This window comes from Anas platyrhynchos, chromosome Z (genome assembly GCF_047663525.1).
Source record: "Anas platyrhynchos isolate ZD024472 breed Pekin duck chromosome Z, IASCAAS_PekinDuck_T2T, whole genome shotgun sequence".
Taxonomy (NCBI): Eukaryota; Metazoa; Chordata; class Aves; order Anseriformes; family Anatidae; genus Anas; species Anas platyrhynchos.
Window position 1 is genome coordinate 2,304,367 of NC_092621.1, and position 16,453 is coordinate 2,320,819.

The following is a 16,453-nucleotide window of genomic DNA, read 5'->3' on the forward strand; positions in this document are numbered from 1 at the left end:
CAGAGAGGAAGGGGGCAGATATGTTCAGTAACAAAGGGCCGTAGTAGCATTTACGAGTAAATGTTAGAGTTCACCAGCCTGAGGTGGAGAATCTCTAGAACTGTTTTCTTCATGTCCTAAAGATGATTTTTGGGAGGCCTTAATACAGTTAAGTTCAGTGAAGGCAGGCAGATACTGAAATGCTGCATCTAAAGCAGAGTCAAACAGAAAACACAAAGAATTCTCATGTGTTAGTACCAAAGTGAATGAGCAGTTCGCTTAAGACCCTTTTGCAGTCTGAGGTGATTGTTTTCATTAAAAGTAATAGTTTCACTACATCAAAGTGCTGCTTTTCAAACCCATAGCCACGGGATGACACCAGGCACGCAGGTCCCTTTTTGGATGTGGCCAGCTAAGAGACGTGCAGCTGCCCAGCTGCGAGACCCATGGAGCTGTCCTCCTCCTCAGTGATTCTCATCCTCACTCATTACTTATCTTTCGCTTCGCCCTCCTACACTCTGCTTGCCTCTGTCATTGATAGAGGCTTGTTTCCAGTAGCTAATTTGAATGTGCCATCATGACCTAAAAATCTATTTAAGAAACGGCACCCCAGATATATGGTGAGGTCAGTTTAAACCCCCCTGGCTTGGATCCATCTTCACAGGGCTTTCAGCATTAGGGCAAATAAAAAATAATAATAAAAAAAAAAAAGCTGCAAAGTCCACGTCTGCAAGATAAAGAACATTAAAACCCTGCGTAAACGTTCACATTTGGCACAGGTTCCTCAGCTCAGAGTCCCAGCGAGATAAGGCTGCCGTCTGGCACTACGTGTGAAGGTTGGAGAGGTCTGACTGTCATTTGATGTTTCGCTCCTCAAGACAAACAAATTTGATTTCCTGCATGTAGTGGGCAGCGCTGCTCATCTCACGGCACAATTGTCTGCTTGCTGAGGCTTAAAATACTTAAGGAGCGAGTACGTCCGTCGTGGTGTGCATTTTCCAGTTCAGAGAGATTAGGGAGCCAAAGGTCTGCAGACTCAATAGGGGCGTTAGTCAGCATGTCCTGAACTTCAGGCAGATAAGGGTCCACTTCCTAGGCTGCCCTGATCTGGGAGTTAACAGCTGGTGACAGTGAGTCTGCCTCTGTTCTTAATTGTTATCATTTTGTAATATTTACAGGTCTGGCTCTCCCAGATTAAAATGTACGAAATCAAGAGGAGGTCTTCCTTCAAGCGTCTTCCCCCGGCGCACGCTGTGCTCGGCGCTGCTGGCGGGTGGGGAGAGGATGTTTGGGCTTGGCGTGCCGCACCGCCGACATGCGTGGTGGGAGGGACGGGAGGAGGATGTCGGCTCTGGCTTCGTCTTTGTGGCTGCTATTATGTAAAAGCACAACCTCGTAAAAAGAGCTGCAAGGAGCCCTCTGCACAAGCGGATCCCTTGTAAATGTCAACATCGACGAGGCGAATTGAAGCAGCGTGTTAAGCAGAGCTGGTGGAGAGGGGCTGAGGGTTGCGTTTCCCTGTCTGGTGCACAGAGCCAAAGCCTGTGCACTGTTTTGGACCCCTGCACAGTGATAACAGAGAGCAGCTTGGTCCCAGTTGTCCGAAGTAATGTTCTTTTTGGCTTGGTGGGTTGTTTTGGATGATGCTGCAGCATTGCACCAATTTCCAGTGAAAGCATGTCTGGGACCTCATCACTGGAAAAATATGCAAACTGAATCACTGTGCTCTTCTCCTGCCACCTTTTGTGTTGGGGGAATAAGTTCTACGCAACTAAAGGAGAAAACAAACAAATGTGACATTGTAGTAACGCTGAATTTTGGTTGGAAGAAACCGGTGTGCAAAAGCAGCATTTTGACCCCTTGGTCTTCTGCCTTCGTGCTTGAACTGGATAATCCCAGGACTGCATTAGAGCAGCACAGAAGGCTCGTGTAGGTAGTTTCCAAAAGGAAAATCCTTTAACTATGAAATTAGTGTGTTTTTTGCTGTCAGCATGCTTGAGTCCCTTTCTTCCCATCTTGGAGCGCAGAGAACAGCAAGAGGAAAATCTGTGCTGGAGACCTCATAGGTGGTTGCTGACTGTTCACCAGGGTGGCTGGAGGAGTTTTCTGCTCTTTTCCCAGGGCTGGGGAGGAAAAACCCTAACCCTGGGCATGACAATTCCCGTGGAACAGTGAGAAAATGATAACCTTTACATACTAAAAAGGTGAAAAAAGCTGGGTCAGAATTTATCGATTGCCCAGACAAGGGCACCTGAGACCAGTCCCTCCTGCAGCCATACAGGGTGCTTGTTCTGCTGCGTTACAGAAAGACACAAATGTAGGTCATGTTCTTGAAGATTAATCATTTCCTTCGTTGCTAGAGTTGTACCAAACACCATGAGCTTATTTTGCTTTGCTGATTGCATGTCTCTGGCACAGGTGGTGGCAGTTTCATTTGCACAACTGCTGGGTTTTTCTGTGGGAGTAGAGGAGGTCAGGCAGCAGTGAGAGGTTGAGCTGGGTTTTGTTGCAGCAGCGGAACATCTCTTGGTGGAGGAAGCGCAGGATGATGGGGCTCTGTGTTAGCCTAGGTGGAGCAAGCTTCAGCGATGTTATCTGGAGCCCAGAGCATTTCCACAATAAACAACATTCCTTGTCTTTTAGGCTAGTCTCCTATCAAAATCAAAACAGCTGCTGTGACTGAGGGAGTAGCAGTCGCTGCTAGAAATTTTAAAAGGATGATTAACTCCAGGATTTGTGTGCAGATCTACCATGTCTTTCAGTATTTAGCTACGTATAGTAGTATGTGCTAGTTATTCAGCAGGATTACCGTCTCCAAATTTCTTGTTGTTCATATGCTTCATAGGCCCTTTTAAAACTTTAACAGTGAAGAAAAGCTCACCTGAAAAGTTTAATGAATTATACCAATTAGACTAAAAGCATGCAATTTGCTTCTCAGAAAATAATTAGGAGATAGTTCTCTGACTTGACAAGCAGAATATTGGTTGGCATTTATGGTATAATTTTTGCTTTAGGAAATGTTCGATCAAGGGAATATAGATCTCTCTTTTATGTAGAGATCGAAACAGACTTTGTAACCCAGATATTTCGTGTTATTATGATTTATTCTCTGCTGTCTTTACCCAGCAGGCTCCTCTTGTTAGCTAGAGTACCTCCAAGAGAAGGCTTTGCCTTTTCCACCCCCACTTTACCCCCCCCAGGCTCTGTGCTCACCAGGGCTGTGGCAGACCCCAAGCACAGGCTGCACAAGTAGGCTGTGTGTGCCGAAGGGAAGGCTTCTGCCTCCAGCTCTGGGGAAGCACTTGCACTTTGTGCCAGCTGCCGTGTGTTTTGCACACTCCTTTTAAATTGTATGCTTCCCCACCTTCACTTGCTTGTGAAACTTAACATTTTCCATCTTTGGCGCTGTGATCCAAACAGTGCGCATACAGACTTAGGAGAACCTCAGTTTTTGCTCAATTCAAAATTTTCAGTCTATTTTCATTCATTTTTTAATTCCTCCTGACATGCACAATATGCAAAAGTGAATGAGAGGGTCCCAGCAGAGTTACCAAAGCCAATTTCTTTGTTTACAGTTTACGTTCAGCATACTTGAAAAGTGGCGGATTTTGAACTTTCTCATACACAAAATTCTGGAAATAATTTCAGCCTGGAATCTGTTCTATTTGGGAAGAGAATGGGTTGGTTAGCGGGGGGTCCTTTATAATGTCACAGGGTTTAATTCTGAGTATTCCTGCCTATTCCAAGCCCTTCCTTGTGGGAACTGCTGAAGCATCGTTGTCTTGATAGTGAGTTGTAGCAAAACGAAGTGTCCAAAATCTAACCTCAGAACCTTTAATCTGTCTTTTCCTAGCAACTGTGTAAACCTGTATGAAATTGGCAATGAATAAGTGATTTCTAAGTGAATTAAGGCTTGAACAAAAATACTTGCTACAAACATACTGTTTTTTACCGCTCTGTAAAGCTTTGCACAGCATTCTAGAGAAACTCATTCGCATCTTCCCTAGCACTGTAAGAAACAGTGTCTGCTGTTATGAAGTGTGCATTCTCTGCAAATCCTGTGGAGGGAAACTGTGTACATCCATTTCATATCAATACAGGTTTTCTCTCGTAGTAGATTGGTTCATCCCCACTTGTGCAGGAGGGAGACTGACAGTGTGCAATGTGCCCTTTGATGCAAGTGAGAAATGTGTCCAGGGATTATTCTGGTTTTCAGATTTTAATTCCCTAAATTCAAAAGCACACAAAGGATTTTACTTATTTATCTGAGTAGTCAGTGTGTGTACATAACAGGATCAGAAATGCTCCAGCAAGGTCAGGCACTGGAACCATTTCTGTGAGCTGTGCTTGTAGCTTTCTGCTCCACATGCATTTAAATCTTTTATTGGTTATTTTTTTATTTCAATTTTGAAAACATTCCTCTTTTACCTGTCACCATTTTGAGGTGACTCACTTTTTGCTCAGATAAATTTGCCTGTCTTCTGTCCTCCAGAAGGCCTCTGTACTTCCAAAGTATTTTTATTGTTTCAGATCAAGTCCTGAAGTGTAGAAAAGTTGTATTTTTTTTGGTTAATAGTATTTCACCTGCACATCATACCTACAAACTCAAGCTTTAAGTGTAACTGCATTTATTATTCTCTAGTCCTTTTTTTCTTGTCCTTTGACAAAACCAGCATCTGTCATGCTTTCTGCAGTGTTACAAACAGCCACGTTACGTTCTGTTGCAGTTCCCTGTCTCTCTCTCTGTCTGGTCTGGCAGCAAGTCACAGATCAGGCGTGGCTGACTTGGAGCTTTTGAGCTGTCATCCTGGGAAAGGTCTGAAAAGATGTGTGTTCATCTAGTCAACACGGTATGCAGAACAGTCCTGACATGGCAAGCAAATCGTAATTCTAACAATAAACCCATCAGCTCTCACAGATGTAATCTGCTGACATTCCTCATGCTGGAGATGTGACAGTGTGGTTGTGATTATATACATGTAGCACGATGTTATGTGGAGGTTAACAGTGCCTTCCCCAGAGCATAATGCACAGTTCCTGCTCTGGTCTTTCATCTCTTTGTAATCCTTTCTTCCCGTTCTGAACCTTGTCCAGGTAGGCACAATATCCCACAAGCTGAGCAGGAATCCCCATGATTTCTCAGAAGAACGAGGTAAGGGATTTTCTCTGGATCAGCTGTTCAGGTGGTATTTTTCCAGACAGGTTAGCAGGTTCATTTTCTGTCCTGGCTAGACGTAGCCCAGAGCCAGGTGCTTCACAGGTAGCCAGAGGGCAGCATGCAGTGGGTACCTGGCCTCATCCTTGAGCATCTTAGCACTCCATGAGGGAATGCAAGGCTGTCTGTACAAGTTTGTAAGCAGGTATGTTCTTCCCAAACCCTCTCGTTCTTTTACAGTGCCACTCGATCAACTGTATGCAGCCTTTGTGTAAATGAGTGCTACTCACTTGGAGTCGTTTTCTACAGATAGCGTGGGGTGCCATTGCCATGTGCTGTCAAGTAATGATGCGGATTTGTACAGCACTTCTGGGATTTGTAGGGATGAAAGCCTCTATATGAAGACAAAAATCATTTCCAGTACACAATTTGGCATTTATCAGCAATATTTGCTAGCTATAACAAAAAGAAACAAGCGTGTATGTGTCTCTCTGACTCTCTGGAAGAACTTTAAAGCTGTCAGTGTTCTCCAGCCTTCCACGGAAAGTGCAATCTTTTCTTTTTAGCAATGTGGTACTCCGTAAAGCTTCATGCCCTGGCAGGGTTACTGCAAATATTTTACTTTTTTAAATCATTGTGTCTTTACCAATAACATCTAGGCACAACTGGTTTGTTGATTCTTTCCACCTGGCTTCTCAGTACTCCATAAAAAATTATAATTGCTGAACTTTCAACAGAGTCATGTGTACTTCTCTGGTACTTCACATCTTACAGTGTAAACTGTTCACATTTACGAGCATGTATTTTCATGTTGCTGTAGTTGTGCAAACCTTTTCCCTGAGCATTCTGAAAGTAGAAAATACATATCAATGATCTGAACTTGCTAAAACAGTTTTGTCTCTGTAGAAAAATTTCCCTGCCCTCCTGGCTGGGGAAGGTTGTATCCCATCAGATGAGTATGGGTTATCTGGCTCAGTGATTTTACTCCCTGTAAAAAATGTTGTTTTCTCTTATGGCTCACATAATACCTTAAACTGAGGATATTTTGGTAATGCATAGATTTTCTTTTGAGCCTCTTTTGTCACCTTGTTTTCTATTTCTTCAAAACCTCCTGACACACTTCGAGCCATTGCTTTCTTCTCTGTCTTTAAATTCACACCTATTCCTTACACAGATCTTTGAACAAAATGTGCAGTTCTTGCTTAGTCTAGCAGATTTCCTGTTTGCTTCCTTTGTCTCCCCACTGTAATCTTCTACTGGTCTGTCTGTGCCTCAAGCCTGAGATAGATACAGAGATGATATCAGGCAGGTGTGGTGTAGCCCATACAGATTTTTCACCGAAGTAATGTAGATTTTTGTCTTAAGAGAAGCAGTATTAATGCAAAGAAAAACAGGATGGAAAAAAAAATAAAGAGCTTATTGTCCCTGGAAAATATGAATAATTGCAAAAATTAATTCAATAAGTATCTTTGAACAAGTACTGAAAAATGATATTCAATAAATTGTGCTGTCAAAGCACTTAAATACTTACATAAAAAAGAAATATACAAATATTTACATACATATGTTTGTATTTGTACCAGGAGCAGGGGGCCAGGCATGACTGTTGAGTTGGTTTTCATTGGCCATTAATTTAACACAGATTGGGATTCTGGGGACAAGATTTCAAAGTGGTGTGCTGTGCATTGTGCAGACAAACACAACTGTTCCTGCTCTGCCCAAACTCCGTACAGGTTGGTACTTCTGGTGCAAGGGAGGTTGCAAAACTAAACCTTGCTTGGCATCTCTAATGACAACCTGGTGTGGTGCTGAATCTGAGGGGCTTTTTTGATTATTTTTTTTTTAGCCAGTTTGTGTACATTGCTAATAAGGTCCAATCCTGCAGATGCTCCCCAGGCAATGCTACTATATTTAGCTGAAGCAATGTGAAACATAATTTGCCAGCATGTCATTAGGTTACCAAACAAGACTCATGGTAAGATTTTCAAGCGCACACAAATCCCGTTTTCAGCAAGACTTTGAAGTTTCAGATTTGTTGAAAGTTAATGTCTGTTTGACTCTCAAATGTGTAAGACTCCTTTGGAAATTGTGTTTTTCTCCTAAACTGTTCACATGCTTTTGAAAAAACTGACTCATATTCAATTTCTGTTCTAGAAACAAGTGTTTCTAACCAAGCACTTGAGGAAAAGAGGATTCTCCAGTTTTATGTTAATCCAACTCTTTGATTTCTTTCTTTCCACAGTAGCTGCCCCTTTTCTTTGATAGCTCTGCTTTTCATTCAGTGAAATATCTAGATCACCGAACAAGCAAAGGCACAGAGTCACTCTCTCCTAAAGCAACTCCATCTGCCATTGCTTATGTTATCTGACTGGAGATCACCCACTGACGTGACACTGCAGCCCAACAGCAGCTCAGATGGTTAATTTGTGAAGGGAAGGGGATTTTAATTTATTTTTTTTTAATGTATGGCTCAAGTCTTCTAGCTTGAATGCCACTGAGTTGCCTGGAGCCATGCCAGGTGCTGTTGGCTGGCCGTGATGCTATCTTCCTAATCGTTAACTGCAAAAAAGATGTTGTTGAACTTTTGTGGTGGCGGAGTTATTGCAGTTCAGTTCTGCATCTGTTCATCGGACTTCCTGTGGTTTTTCATCGAATCATATGATTGACAGCACAGACAGTCTGCAAAGTTCTTGGTCTGTCTAGTTTATACCCCTGTCCCAACCACTAAATCTGACTTCTGCTTTGTCTGGCAGAAGAAAACAAGATAGGGTGCTGTGGTAAGTTGATTCCCCAGAGCTGATAAGTGTTGTCTGTATTTAAGTTGTGCAGCTCAAATCCTGGTGTTACCTCCTGCTCTGAAGTTTAAAGTCACGTCTCAGGCTGGTTTGTTTTAAGCTGGCCGGGGCTCTCTCCTCTGGTAATGACTGAGCAGAAATGCAGGTTATGGCTCCACTGGACCCATTTATGTCAGGGCAATGAGTTCAGAAACTTAAACAGCAAAGCAGAGGGGTGGTGAAGAACGCGTGCATCTTTCAGCACCATGATTCATATCCAGCTGAATGAACGGGGCCATGAAGGAAAAACAGGAAGGCGATTTATCGCATGCCAAGGCTTCTCCCCTATTATTAGGACTACCATTTAAGATGCCCTAGAGTGGTCCCTCTTTGCAGAAAGTGCTGCAAATCAGGTTCATTTAGGTGTCACCAGGTAGGGAGCAAATGCCTTTCCTGAGTGAAGTTGGACACGATAATAGCAAAGCAGAAGAAAATGGTTTTCTGCATTGCAGCTTTGACTTGCCACTTTGGGAATTTTGTTAGCAGCCATGCTCGATGATAAAAGCCTCACCAGCGCTGTCTGCAGTGTTTCCAGGAGTGCTCTGAGACTCCTGTGACCTTGTTGTTTTCCAGCTCTCCTAAAACATTCATTTGGTGTCATCTCCTGTATGTCTGCAGCACATGGCAAAGGCTCACTCATTTCGAGGCAGTACGTGCAGGAGATATAAATGGCACAGCGCTGTAGTTAAACATTCCTTGAACTACCATCTGTCAAAAATCTTAAAGCTTTATGGTGTTGGTCAAACTTTTTATGTGGTATTTAGTCCTTGCTGTTATAAGTTGTTTTAAAGTCGGCCTGCTAAGTCAGAAACATTTTGAGGTGACTTCAATGTGATGATTTTGAATATTAACAATTTTTGTTTTCAGTGAACACCCCAGCAATTCTAAATGAAATTTTGGTATTGGTAGGGTTTTTTAATCTTAAAAAATGGATGACTGCCAAACCTTGCAAGACTGATGCTGATACAGGAGTTCCCCCCGTGCTGGACCTCTTGGATTTCTCATTCTTAATGGATGTGGAAAGACGGCCACCACGCAGCCAGGGATCATTGCAGTCATGTAAAGAAGTTGGGTTTGAGTTACCAGCCTGGAAGGCACATTCTCCATGTCTTGTTTGCAGTGCATTGAGCTGTCCTGGGCCCACTGTTCAGGTGCCTGTCAAAAAATGTTCATTTCTGCCATTACTTTACCTTCTTTTTATAGAGATCTACTTGAAATTGTGTGTATGTAATGGCAATGCATATAGTCACTGACAGAAAATATTATCTCTCTCCTTAAAAATCTCATTATCCTTGTCTGCATTCCCAAGATAAAACTGCAGACTGTTCAAGGCATATGGTGAGAGTGAGAGAGTCCAGGCTGGTTGCAGTGAGTTACAGTCCTTAATCTGAAATTGATTATTAAATTGCTACGGTACGATCACAGTTGATGGCAACATTGATCAGTCTGAAGAAAGACTTAATAATAAAATCAATGGACGACTGTTCTTGCCTGAAAATGTGAACGCTATCTGGTTTATTTTGTGCTGCCCTTCCAGCAGGGAGCTGGTGGTGTAGTAAGAGCTGAGCACCTCAGATGCAGCTATTGGAATTTTTAATACAACGATATAACTTTGTGCTTTAAAGCTAAAGACATCAGTTAAGCTGCACGAGGGTCCAGAATGGTCCCAGACTGGTACCCTGAGTACCTGCAAAAACAGTAGCTGTAGCCTGTGGCCTCGGAGGTGAGAAAAGTTATCTGTGTTTAATTCAAGTCAAATTAGCATCTCTAATCACTTTTTTTCCCCTTCCCTCCCAGAAGGACTGCTACACGCTGCAGTACTGGCGTGCAGCCACCTTTGGGGTGAAGAATGACAGCTGTGTAAGGGCTTTTCTCTGCTAGGAAATGTTACAGTGGTTTAATCATGAGGTTTAACCATTCATTCTGCTGATGCAACGCTGAACTGAACATGTTCCTGTCTACACTGACCACAAGTCAGGAAGCATTTAGGAGGGAAGTGGGGAAGATTACATTGAGGATAAGCAGAGTAGAATATCAGTTTTTTTGTTGTTTGTTTTCTTTTAATCTACATGAGGTTTGGGTGGAGTGAGGCTTCACCTGCCAAAAGAGTCGTGGCATCCTGAGAGGAGGGGCGTCATGAGGAAGTCAGGCTTGAGGACTGGGAATAGGTCAGAGGATCTCATAAGGCTGATGAGGAAAAGAAGAAAATGTGGGCAACTGCAGTATAGAAAGATATGCTAAAGAGAGGCCATGAAGGTATAGGAACGGGGCTGGGGAAGGGAGCAGACTAGGAGACAGGAAATTAAATATTGGGTGTGAGTGTGAAGGGACACCTAAAAGTGAGGGAACAAAATGATGTGGAAGGATAAACAGGCTGGTCAAAGCAAACCTGGCAAGAGAGGTTGTAGGGGCACAAAGGGCTGTGGGAGTGCTGCTGTACCACAAGCCCCATGTCTGACACAGGATATGAAACTTGCTGATGTACCTTTGAGGTTCTGGGCTTTGAACTTTGAGAGGCAGAAGTGCCTTTAGCAGCCTCAGGTCTTTAAAGAGAAATATTAGTGATGGAAACCATACCGCCGTTCTTCCCCCCTGCCTGACACAAGGGTGAGCCGACCCCGTTCTGAAGGCAGCGAGCACAGCAGCAACCACAGCAATGCCCAGAACGGGCCCCGTGTGGCTGGGTGCTGGTGTTGGGCAGACCACAGCAGCCCCAGCACATGGGAGCACGCTGCAAGGTGACACCGACGTCCTCGTCAATGGGGCGGGTGACACATCGTCACCCAGGTCTGTGGCTGAGTGAAGCTGAATGAGCTGCCCGTGGAGACGCCTTCCTCACAAAGCACGGTGCGGGTGGCAGCTTCGTGGCCGGGCGTAATTGCATGCTTGGTATTTGCACCAAACTGTGCCCTAATAACAGCAGCGACGCGAGGAAAGAGTGGAATAGTTTCCATGTTTTGTGACTCCCAAGAACACAAAGAGCCTGGGCGTGTGAAGGTTAGATAAATAACCCTGAGAGCCAAGAGGCCAAGAAGTGCTCCTTCAAAGGAGACCATCCCAGCCAGGAGAGTCCTGTGCCCAGCAGGAGGAAGCAGGACACTCGAGAAGATGATAGGGCATCCCTTCATTATTAATGGGCAGAGAGGCTTCTTAGCCACTGCTGTGCTTGTTCTGATCATGTCACACCGTGGAGTTTATTCTTAGTCTTAGCCACAGCCTTATAAATAATAAAATGGGTCATGTTTTATCTTACCCCAGTGATCATTGTACAGCGGCTCTTACCTGAGACCGTGCCAAGCTCTTGACACAGGCAACATTTGGAAATAGACAGGATGATTGTATAGCACAACACAAAAATAGGCTCTGCTTTTCCCCAAAGCACATACCAAGGGTGGACACGGTGGCTTTGCATTGACCCAGCTCTGTGTTACGTGTGCCTTTGGGAGGGGAGAAATGGGAGAAAACGGGAGGCTGAGGGTGCAGCCTCTGTCTGCAGCTGGGGCTAATTGTGTTAATTGTGGACGTCCTTTGCTTAAAGCTGGTACTGAAAAACAGGGCTTTTGTGGAAACGGCACTGCCTAGCCCGTGTTGTCCAGGAGAGGGAGGTACCTGCCTGGATGGGCAATAAACACTGCTGTGTGCACAGGTACTGTGGTGACAGCCTTCGGGGCTGAGGTGGAAGAGATGCGTGCGTGGCACGGCGCACTTGAAGAGCTTGCAGGATTTTGTCCCCTAATTACACAGTAACGCCGTGAGAGTCACTGTGCGCTCCTCAGCCACAGGGGAGCCCAGACACAGAGGCGAGGGCTTGCTAAAGCTGAGAGGAACTTGTAGCAGAACTGGAAAGGGCACCCAGGATGCCAGAACCCTGGCCGTGCTTCGCACTGTGCTCCCTGTCAGGAGGTGTTTCTGTCCCCAAACCTCAGCCCGGGAGGATTAGAGGGAAGAAGTCAGCGTGCCCTAACGCTGTTACTCACAGCACAGGCTGTTTGTTCTCAGGGTCTGTCCAAAGGATTCTCCTGCTAAGGGGCTGGTTGCAATTAATAGCAAAATGTGTTTCAGGGAATACCGGACCAAGCAGGGCTGTACACGTGCAGGAGGATTCACACGTTCAGTCCTTGTTAACAGGGAAATTGAGTGTGACCAGCAGCAAAAGGGCCGAGTACAATATGCCAGTGTAGCATGCAGTTCAGAGAAGGAACTATAAATGGTCTCTTTATCCCTCATGGTAAATATTTTCCTTTGGGCCTAATGGTTCAGTTCCCTCCATTATTTTTGTCACCAGGCCTCTTCCTTCAGCGTGTACGTGGGCTGCCTGTGTGCAAACAGACACGCGAGCCTCCCCTCAGCGGCCTTTTGTTTCTTGTTGCAGAAGTTCCCGGAGCTCAAGTTCAAGTACGTGGAGGAGGAGCAGCCCGAGGAGTTCTTCATCCCCTACGTTTGGTCTCTGGTGTACAACTCCGCCGTGGCCCTGTACTGGAACCCTCAGGACATCCAGCTCTTCACGATGGACTCTGGCTGAAGGAGATGCCCCCGCCGAGCCAGCTCGACTCTGTCGTCCTAGAGAAAACGAAACTCTGCACTGCGTGTGAATACGTGACCCCTTCCAGTGTGCACCCTCCGACCCCAGAGCTTACAGAGAATGAAGCTTGCTGCTCGTGTACAGTCCAACATCGATGTTTCAGAAGCAGATGCCACAGGCAGCGGTGTGAGGAACTGACGCCTTGTATGCAACCTTGTATTTATAGTCCTATAACCTGGAGCTTGTCTGAAAATGAGGCCTTACACATGGGGTATGATGTTACTACCGACCACACAACTGATTGTTCTTTTAACGGGGTAAATGGGGAAAGAGATTGTGGACTTTGATTTGGAAGCACCGTTTGTATGTTCATTTCTTTAAAGCCAGGCAGCTTCTTTGGGTCAAGCTTTCTATGGTCTGTTGGATTCTGCCGTGGGTTGCTCGTTACCTAATACCGTGCTTTCACTCACAGCCCTTTGTTTCGGTGACACTGTCAAGGCTGCAGTCCTTCAGTTGGTGTCTACACCGTCATCCAAGTGAACTAGCAAGCAGCACATTAATCAAATTAGCTCCCAGGCAGACTCAAAACACTTGATTTAGATGTCAAAATGTTTGTGGGAGGATTTTCAAAAGCAATTCTTTTTTTATTTTTTTTTTGACTGGCAAATATTCTGTAGAGGGCTAGAAACACCAGCTTTCAAGGTAAAGTCCCTTACAGACTTGTTTTACTGTGCTTCTGTGCAAAAGTTTTCCCTGGAAATTGAACATGTGAAAAAAAATCTCCAAAGAAAATAGTTATAAGATTGTAAAATAGACCAATGTCCTGTAAAAACGTGTAATGGTGATAGAGTGTTGTGGGGATCCTTGGCAAAGTTCTGTGTTGAAAATGCCGTTTGCTATTAAAGGTTTTATGGCAGAATTATAAATTTATCTGAATGTAGAATGCTTCTTTTCTGTTTGTTTTGTTGTGTGTGTGTTGTTTTTTTGTTGTTTTTTTTTTTTTTTAAAGTGTCCTTTCCTGATATACCAGTTTCTGCAGTTAGAAGAACAAAAGAAATGGGTTGACCTGATTTTTTAAAGAACATCTCATTTTTCAGGATGAGGATCGCTTCTTCTGCGGGGAAGCTCCTGACTGTGCTCACTGCACATGCATGCAAACGCTCTCCTACTCCCACACGCTGCTGTGTGGAGGACTGTCACCAGTGCATCGCATGCCAAAACAGAAATATCAAGGAATTAGTACCTAAACATACATGGCAACCCCCGTACTCACTGCCTGCTCCAGCATGTTCTGTTTACTGACCTGAAGAATTGGGTGCATTTGCTTTCAGGCAGTTCTTTAAGTGGCTCTAAATAGAATTCCTTGCACTTTTTTTTTTTTTTTCTTGAATGTTATCCTAGAATTATACTTTCCTTTTATCTGTTAATTTAGTGGAAGTCCATTTGAGTCCTACACAAATGAAAATGCTGGTTTAAAAAAAAAACAAAAACTTTTGATATTTATTTAAATATTTTCAATGGGGAGACAGATACAGCTCAGGAGCATTTGAGACTTCAAAAAGGCAGGAGCTTTTGAGATGAAGAAACAGTCAGACTGGAGATGCAGTTTTTTCTTAGGAAAATATGAGGAATGAATGATACATAACTGTGCTGCACTTATGTTTATGCTACGTTTTTGGATATTTGTTTTTCTTTGAGCAAACTTTACAAGGGGATGACTCTACTTGGTTATTGTAGTGATTTGTAATCTTGTCTTTTTATTAAGGCTAAGAGTGTTTGTGAGACAGCAGAGCTGTACAGCCTTCGGAAAAATCAGCCTGAAGATGTACTTCTAAACTGGATTCAGAAATTACTGGGGTAGCTCAGTTTTTGTGAGCACTTGAGCCTGCCCCGAGGTGAGCACCCTCCACCCTGCTGCCTTCTGCAGAAGTGAAGCTTCGTGAACGAGGGCGCACAGAGAGCAGATGCTTGTCTGCCAGGTGTCCAGCTGGAGAGAACCTGATTTTCCTTGAAAGGGCTTTTTATAAAGCAAAGGGTGCATAAAGCAGCACTCTGCTATAATAGGTCAAACCAGCTGCTCAGTCAATGCAGGAGTCGCACAGTAAATTATTTCTTGCTGTCCTCTTGTTCTGATGGCATTGAACTGAAGTGCAGAAGGAGCAGGTTTGTTCCGATTGCATAATTTCCTTGTGCATTTAATTAATATGCAATGCTCCCAGGGCCCAGCTGGTTTGGAACAGCTGGAGTTACAATCCAAAGTCAAAGCAGCAGAGCCAGACCAAGATTTATGCCCAAATCCATGCTAGTCTGATTGGCTCGTCCAAAAGTATAGCGTTATATGGGTCTGGCAGTGTCCCGAAGTCTGCAGTCTGGCATGTTCACAAATACTCTGTTTTCCTTCAGATCTGTAAAGTATCACCTTAGGGATCCTTTTCATTACTTTGTGTGAAAGATTTATTATGCGTAATAAAAAAAAAAAAATTAAAACAGTGAGTGCAGGCTCTGGTTGTGTTTGTTTCACCGAGACGCTGCCGCGCGGTGACATTCAGCCCACAACCCTGGTGCTGGCATGCCTGGTGCCGGTGGCACCTCCAGTGGGCTGCTGAGGCAGGGGGTGTCTCCCTGTTCTGGTTTTGGGGGGTTACACCCTCGATCTGCCAAATTCTTGCTCCGAGATCACCGGTGGTGCTGCCTGCTGAGGCGCCTTGCCTAGCGTCAGCCGCTTCTGGCGCGGGGAGGAGAAGGGAGGTCTTGCTCAGCATCCCTCCCGCGAGGCTCCCTGGGGTTGGAAGCTCTCAGCAGAGCAGGCAGGACGCCAGCTGAGCGTGTGCTGGTGCCGGGGAGGCCGGGCACGCGAGGAAGGGCTGCAGGTAAGTGAGAGAAACTCCAGGATCCCTGTGGAAAGGGTGGCGGCGTGCAAGCTGCAACTCCTCCTCCCGGCTGCCCTACAAACGGGACAGGAATCATCAGCTTGGGCAAAAGTAGCCCCCAAATCCTCCAGATCTGAAGGCAAGAAAAAGTAAGACCGCACTGGCCTAAAACTGAGGATTATTAGGCAAGTTACGGGAAAGAAACAAACTGTCCGGCATGCCTGCTGGGTTGTTGATCTACCAGCTAAACAGGAAAGGGAGACGCAAACATCCCCCTCGCTGCTTTGGAAACTCCAAAGCCTTTCCTACAACCTCTCTTACCGAGCAGTTTTATTTTATGTTGTGCTATCTGAAGGTCAAATGCCATCCTGTAGGTAGTCAACCCCATGCTTTCCCCCAATCATTTAGGGTCAGGCTGTGAAAACCCCGGCTTCTGTGCCTGGAGGCCAGGAGCTGTCTGTATGATAGCGCTCCTGTCGTTGCCTGACCGCTGCAAATCCTGTCCAGGCCTCCCGGTCAGCGAGACCTTGGCCATTTTATCTGGCTACCCGTGAAAGGTTGTACCCCCGGTGCCTGTAATATGTAAAAATCAGGGTTTTGTGTTTGGTTTCTTGTTGGTGATTTGCTCTCTGGAGGGCGAATTGCTGGAGTAGGCTCTGCTAACATTTCCAGCGCAGTGTTTAAGCAACAGCTGTGCGACTGATAGCGACACACAACTGCCTCGGCCGAGTTATCAGATCCAGAGAGAGGAAATGTTTACTCAGTCTGTTCCTTTTCATAGCTGCGGGCTCCCCGCCTCCTCCCAAGCCCAGATCAGGGCGCTAAGATCTGGATCAGGGCATTAATCTTGCTCGAACCGTTCGGTTTGGGGAGCTTTCCGCTTTCCTGAAAGGTGCATCAGGGTTCTTACCTTTGAGGTTTCTCCAGCGTTGTGTTAATTTCTGCATCAAACACCCACACCTGAGAGGCTCCAGGAAGGATCTCTTCCCTTGGAGGGAACGGAGGCTAATTTCTGCAGGGAATTATGCAGGAAATTTCTGCAGGGGGGATCCCCTCTAGGTAAGGACCCGGCCAGCAGGACATCCCCACGCTG

General features: G+C 45.1%; 1 protein-coding gene across 11 annotated transcripts in view; it reads left to right on the plus strand.

Annotated features, from left to right (window-relative positions):
- The window catches only part of DYM (dymeclin), a 162,843-nt gene extending 147,860 nt beyond the window's left edge, over positions 1–14,983 (plus strand). For all 11 annotated transcript variants that reach the window (XM_072030751.1, XM_072030756.1, XM_072030757.1 and 8 more), the window contains one exon: positions 12,341–14,983. In XM_072030751.1, coding sequence (XP_071886852.1) covers positions 12,341–12,490 — 150 coding nt within the window. In that variant the 3' untranslated portion in view covers positions 12,491–14,983. The remainder of the gene's footprint in view (positions 1–12,340) is intronic.
- Positions 14,984–16,453: the final 1,470 nt, after the last annotated feature.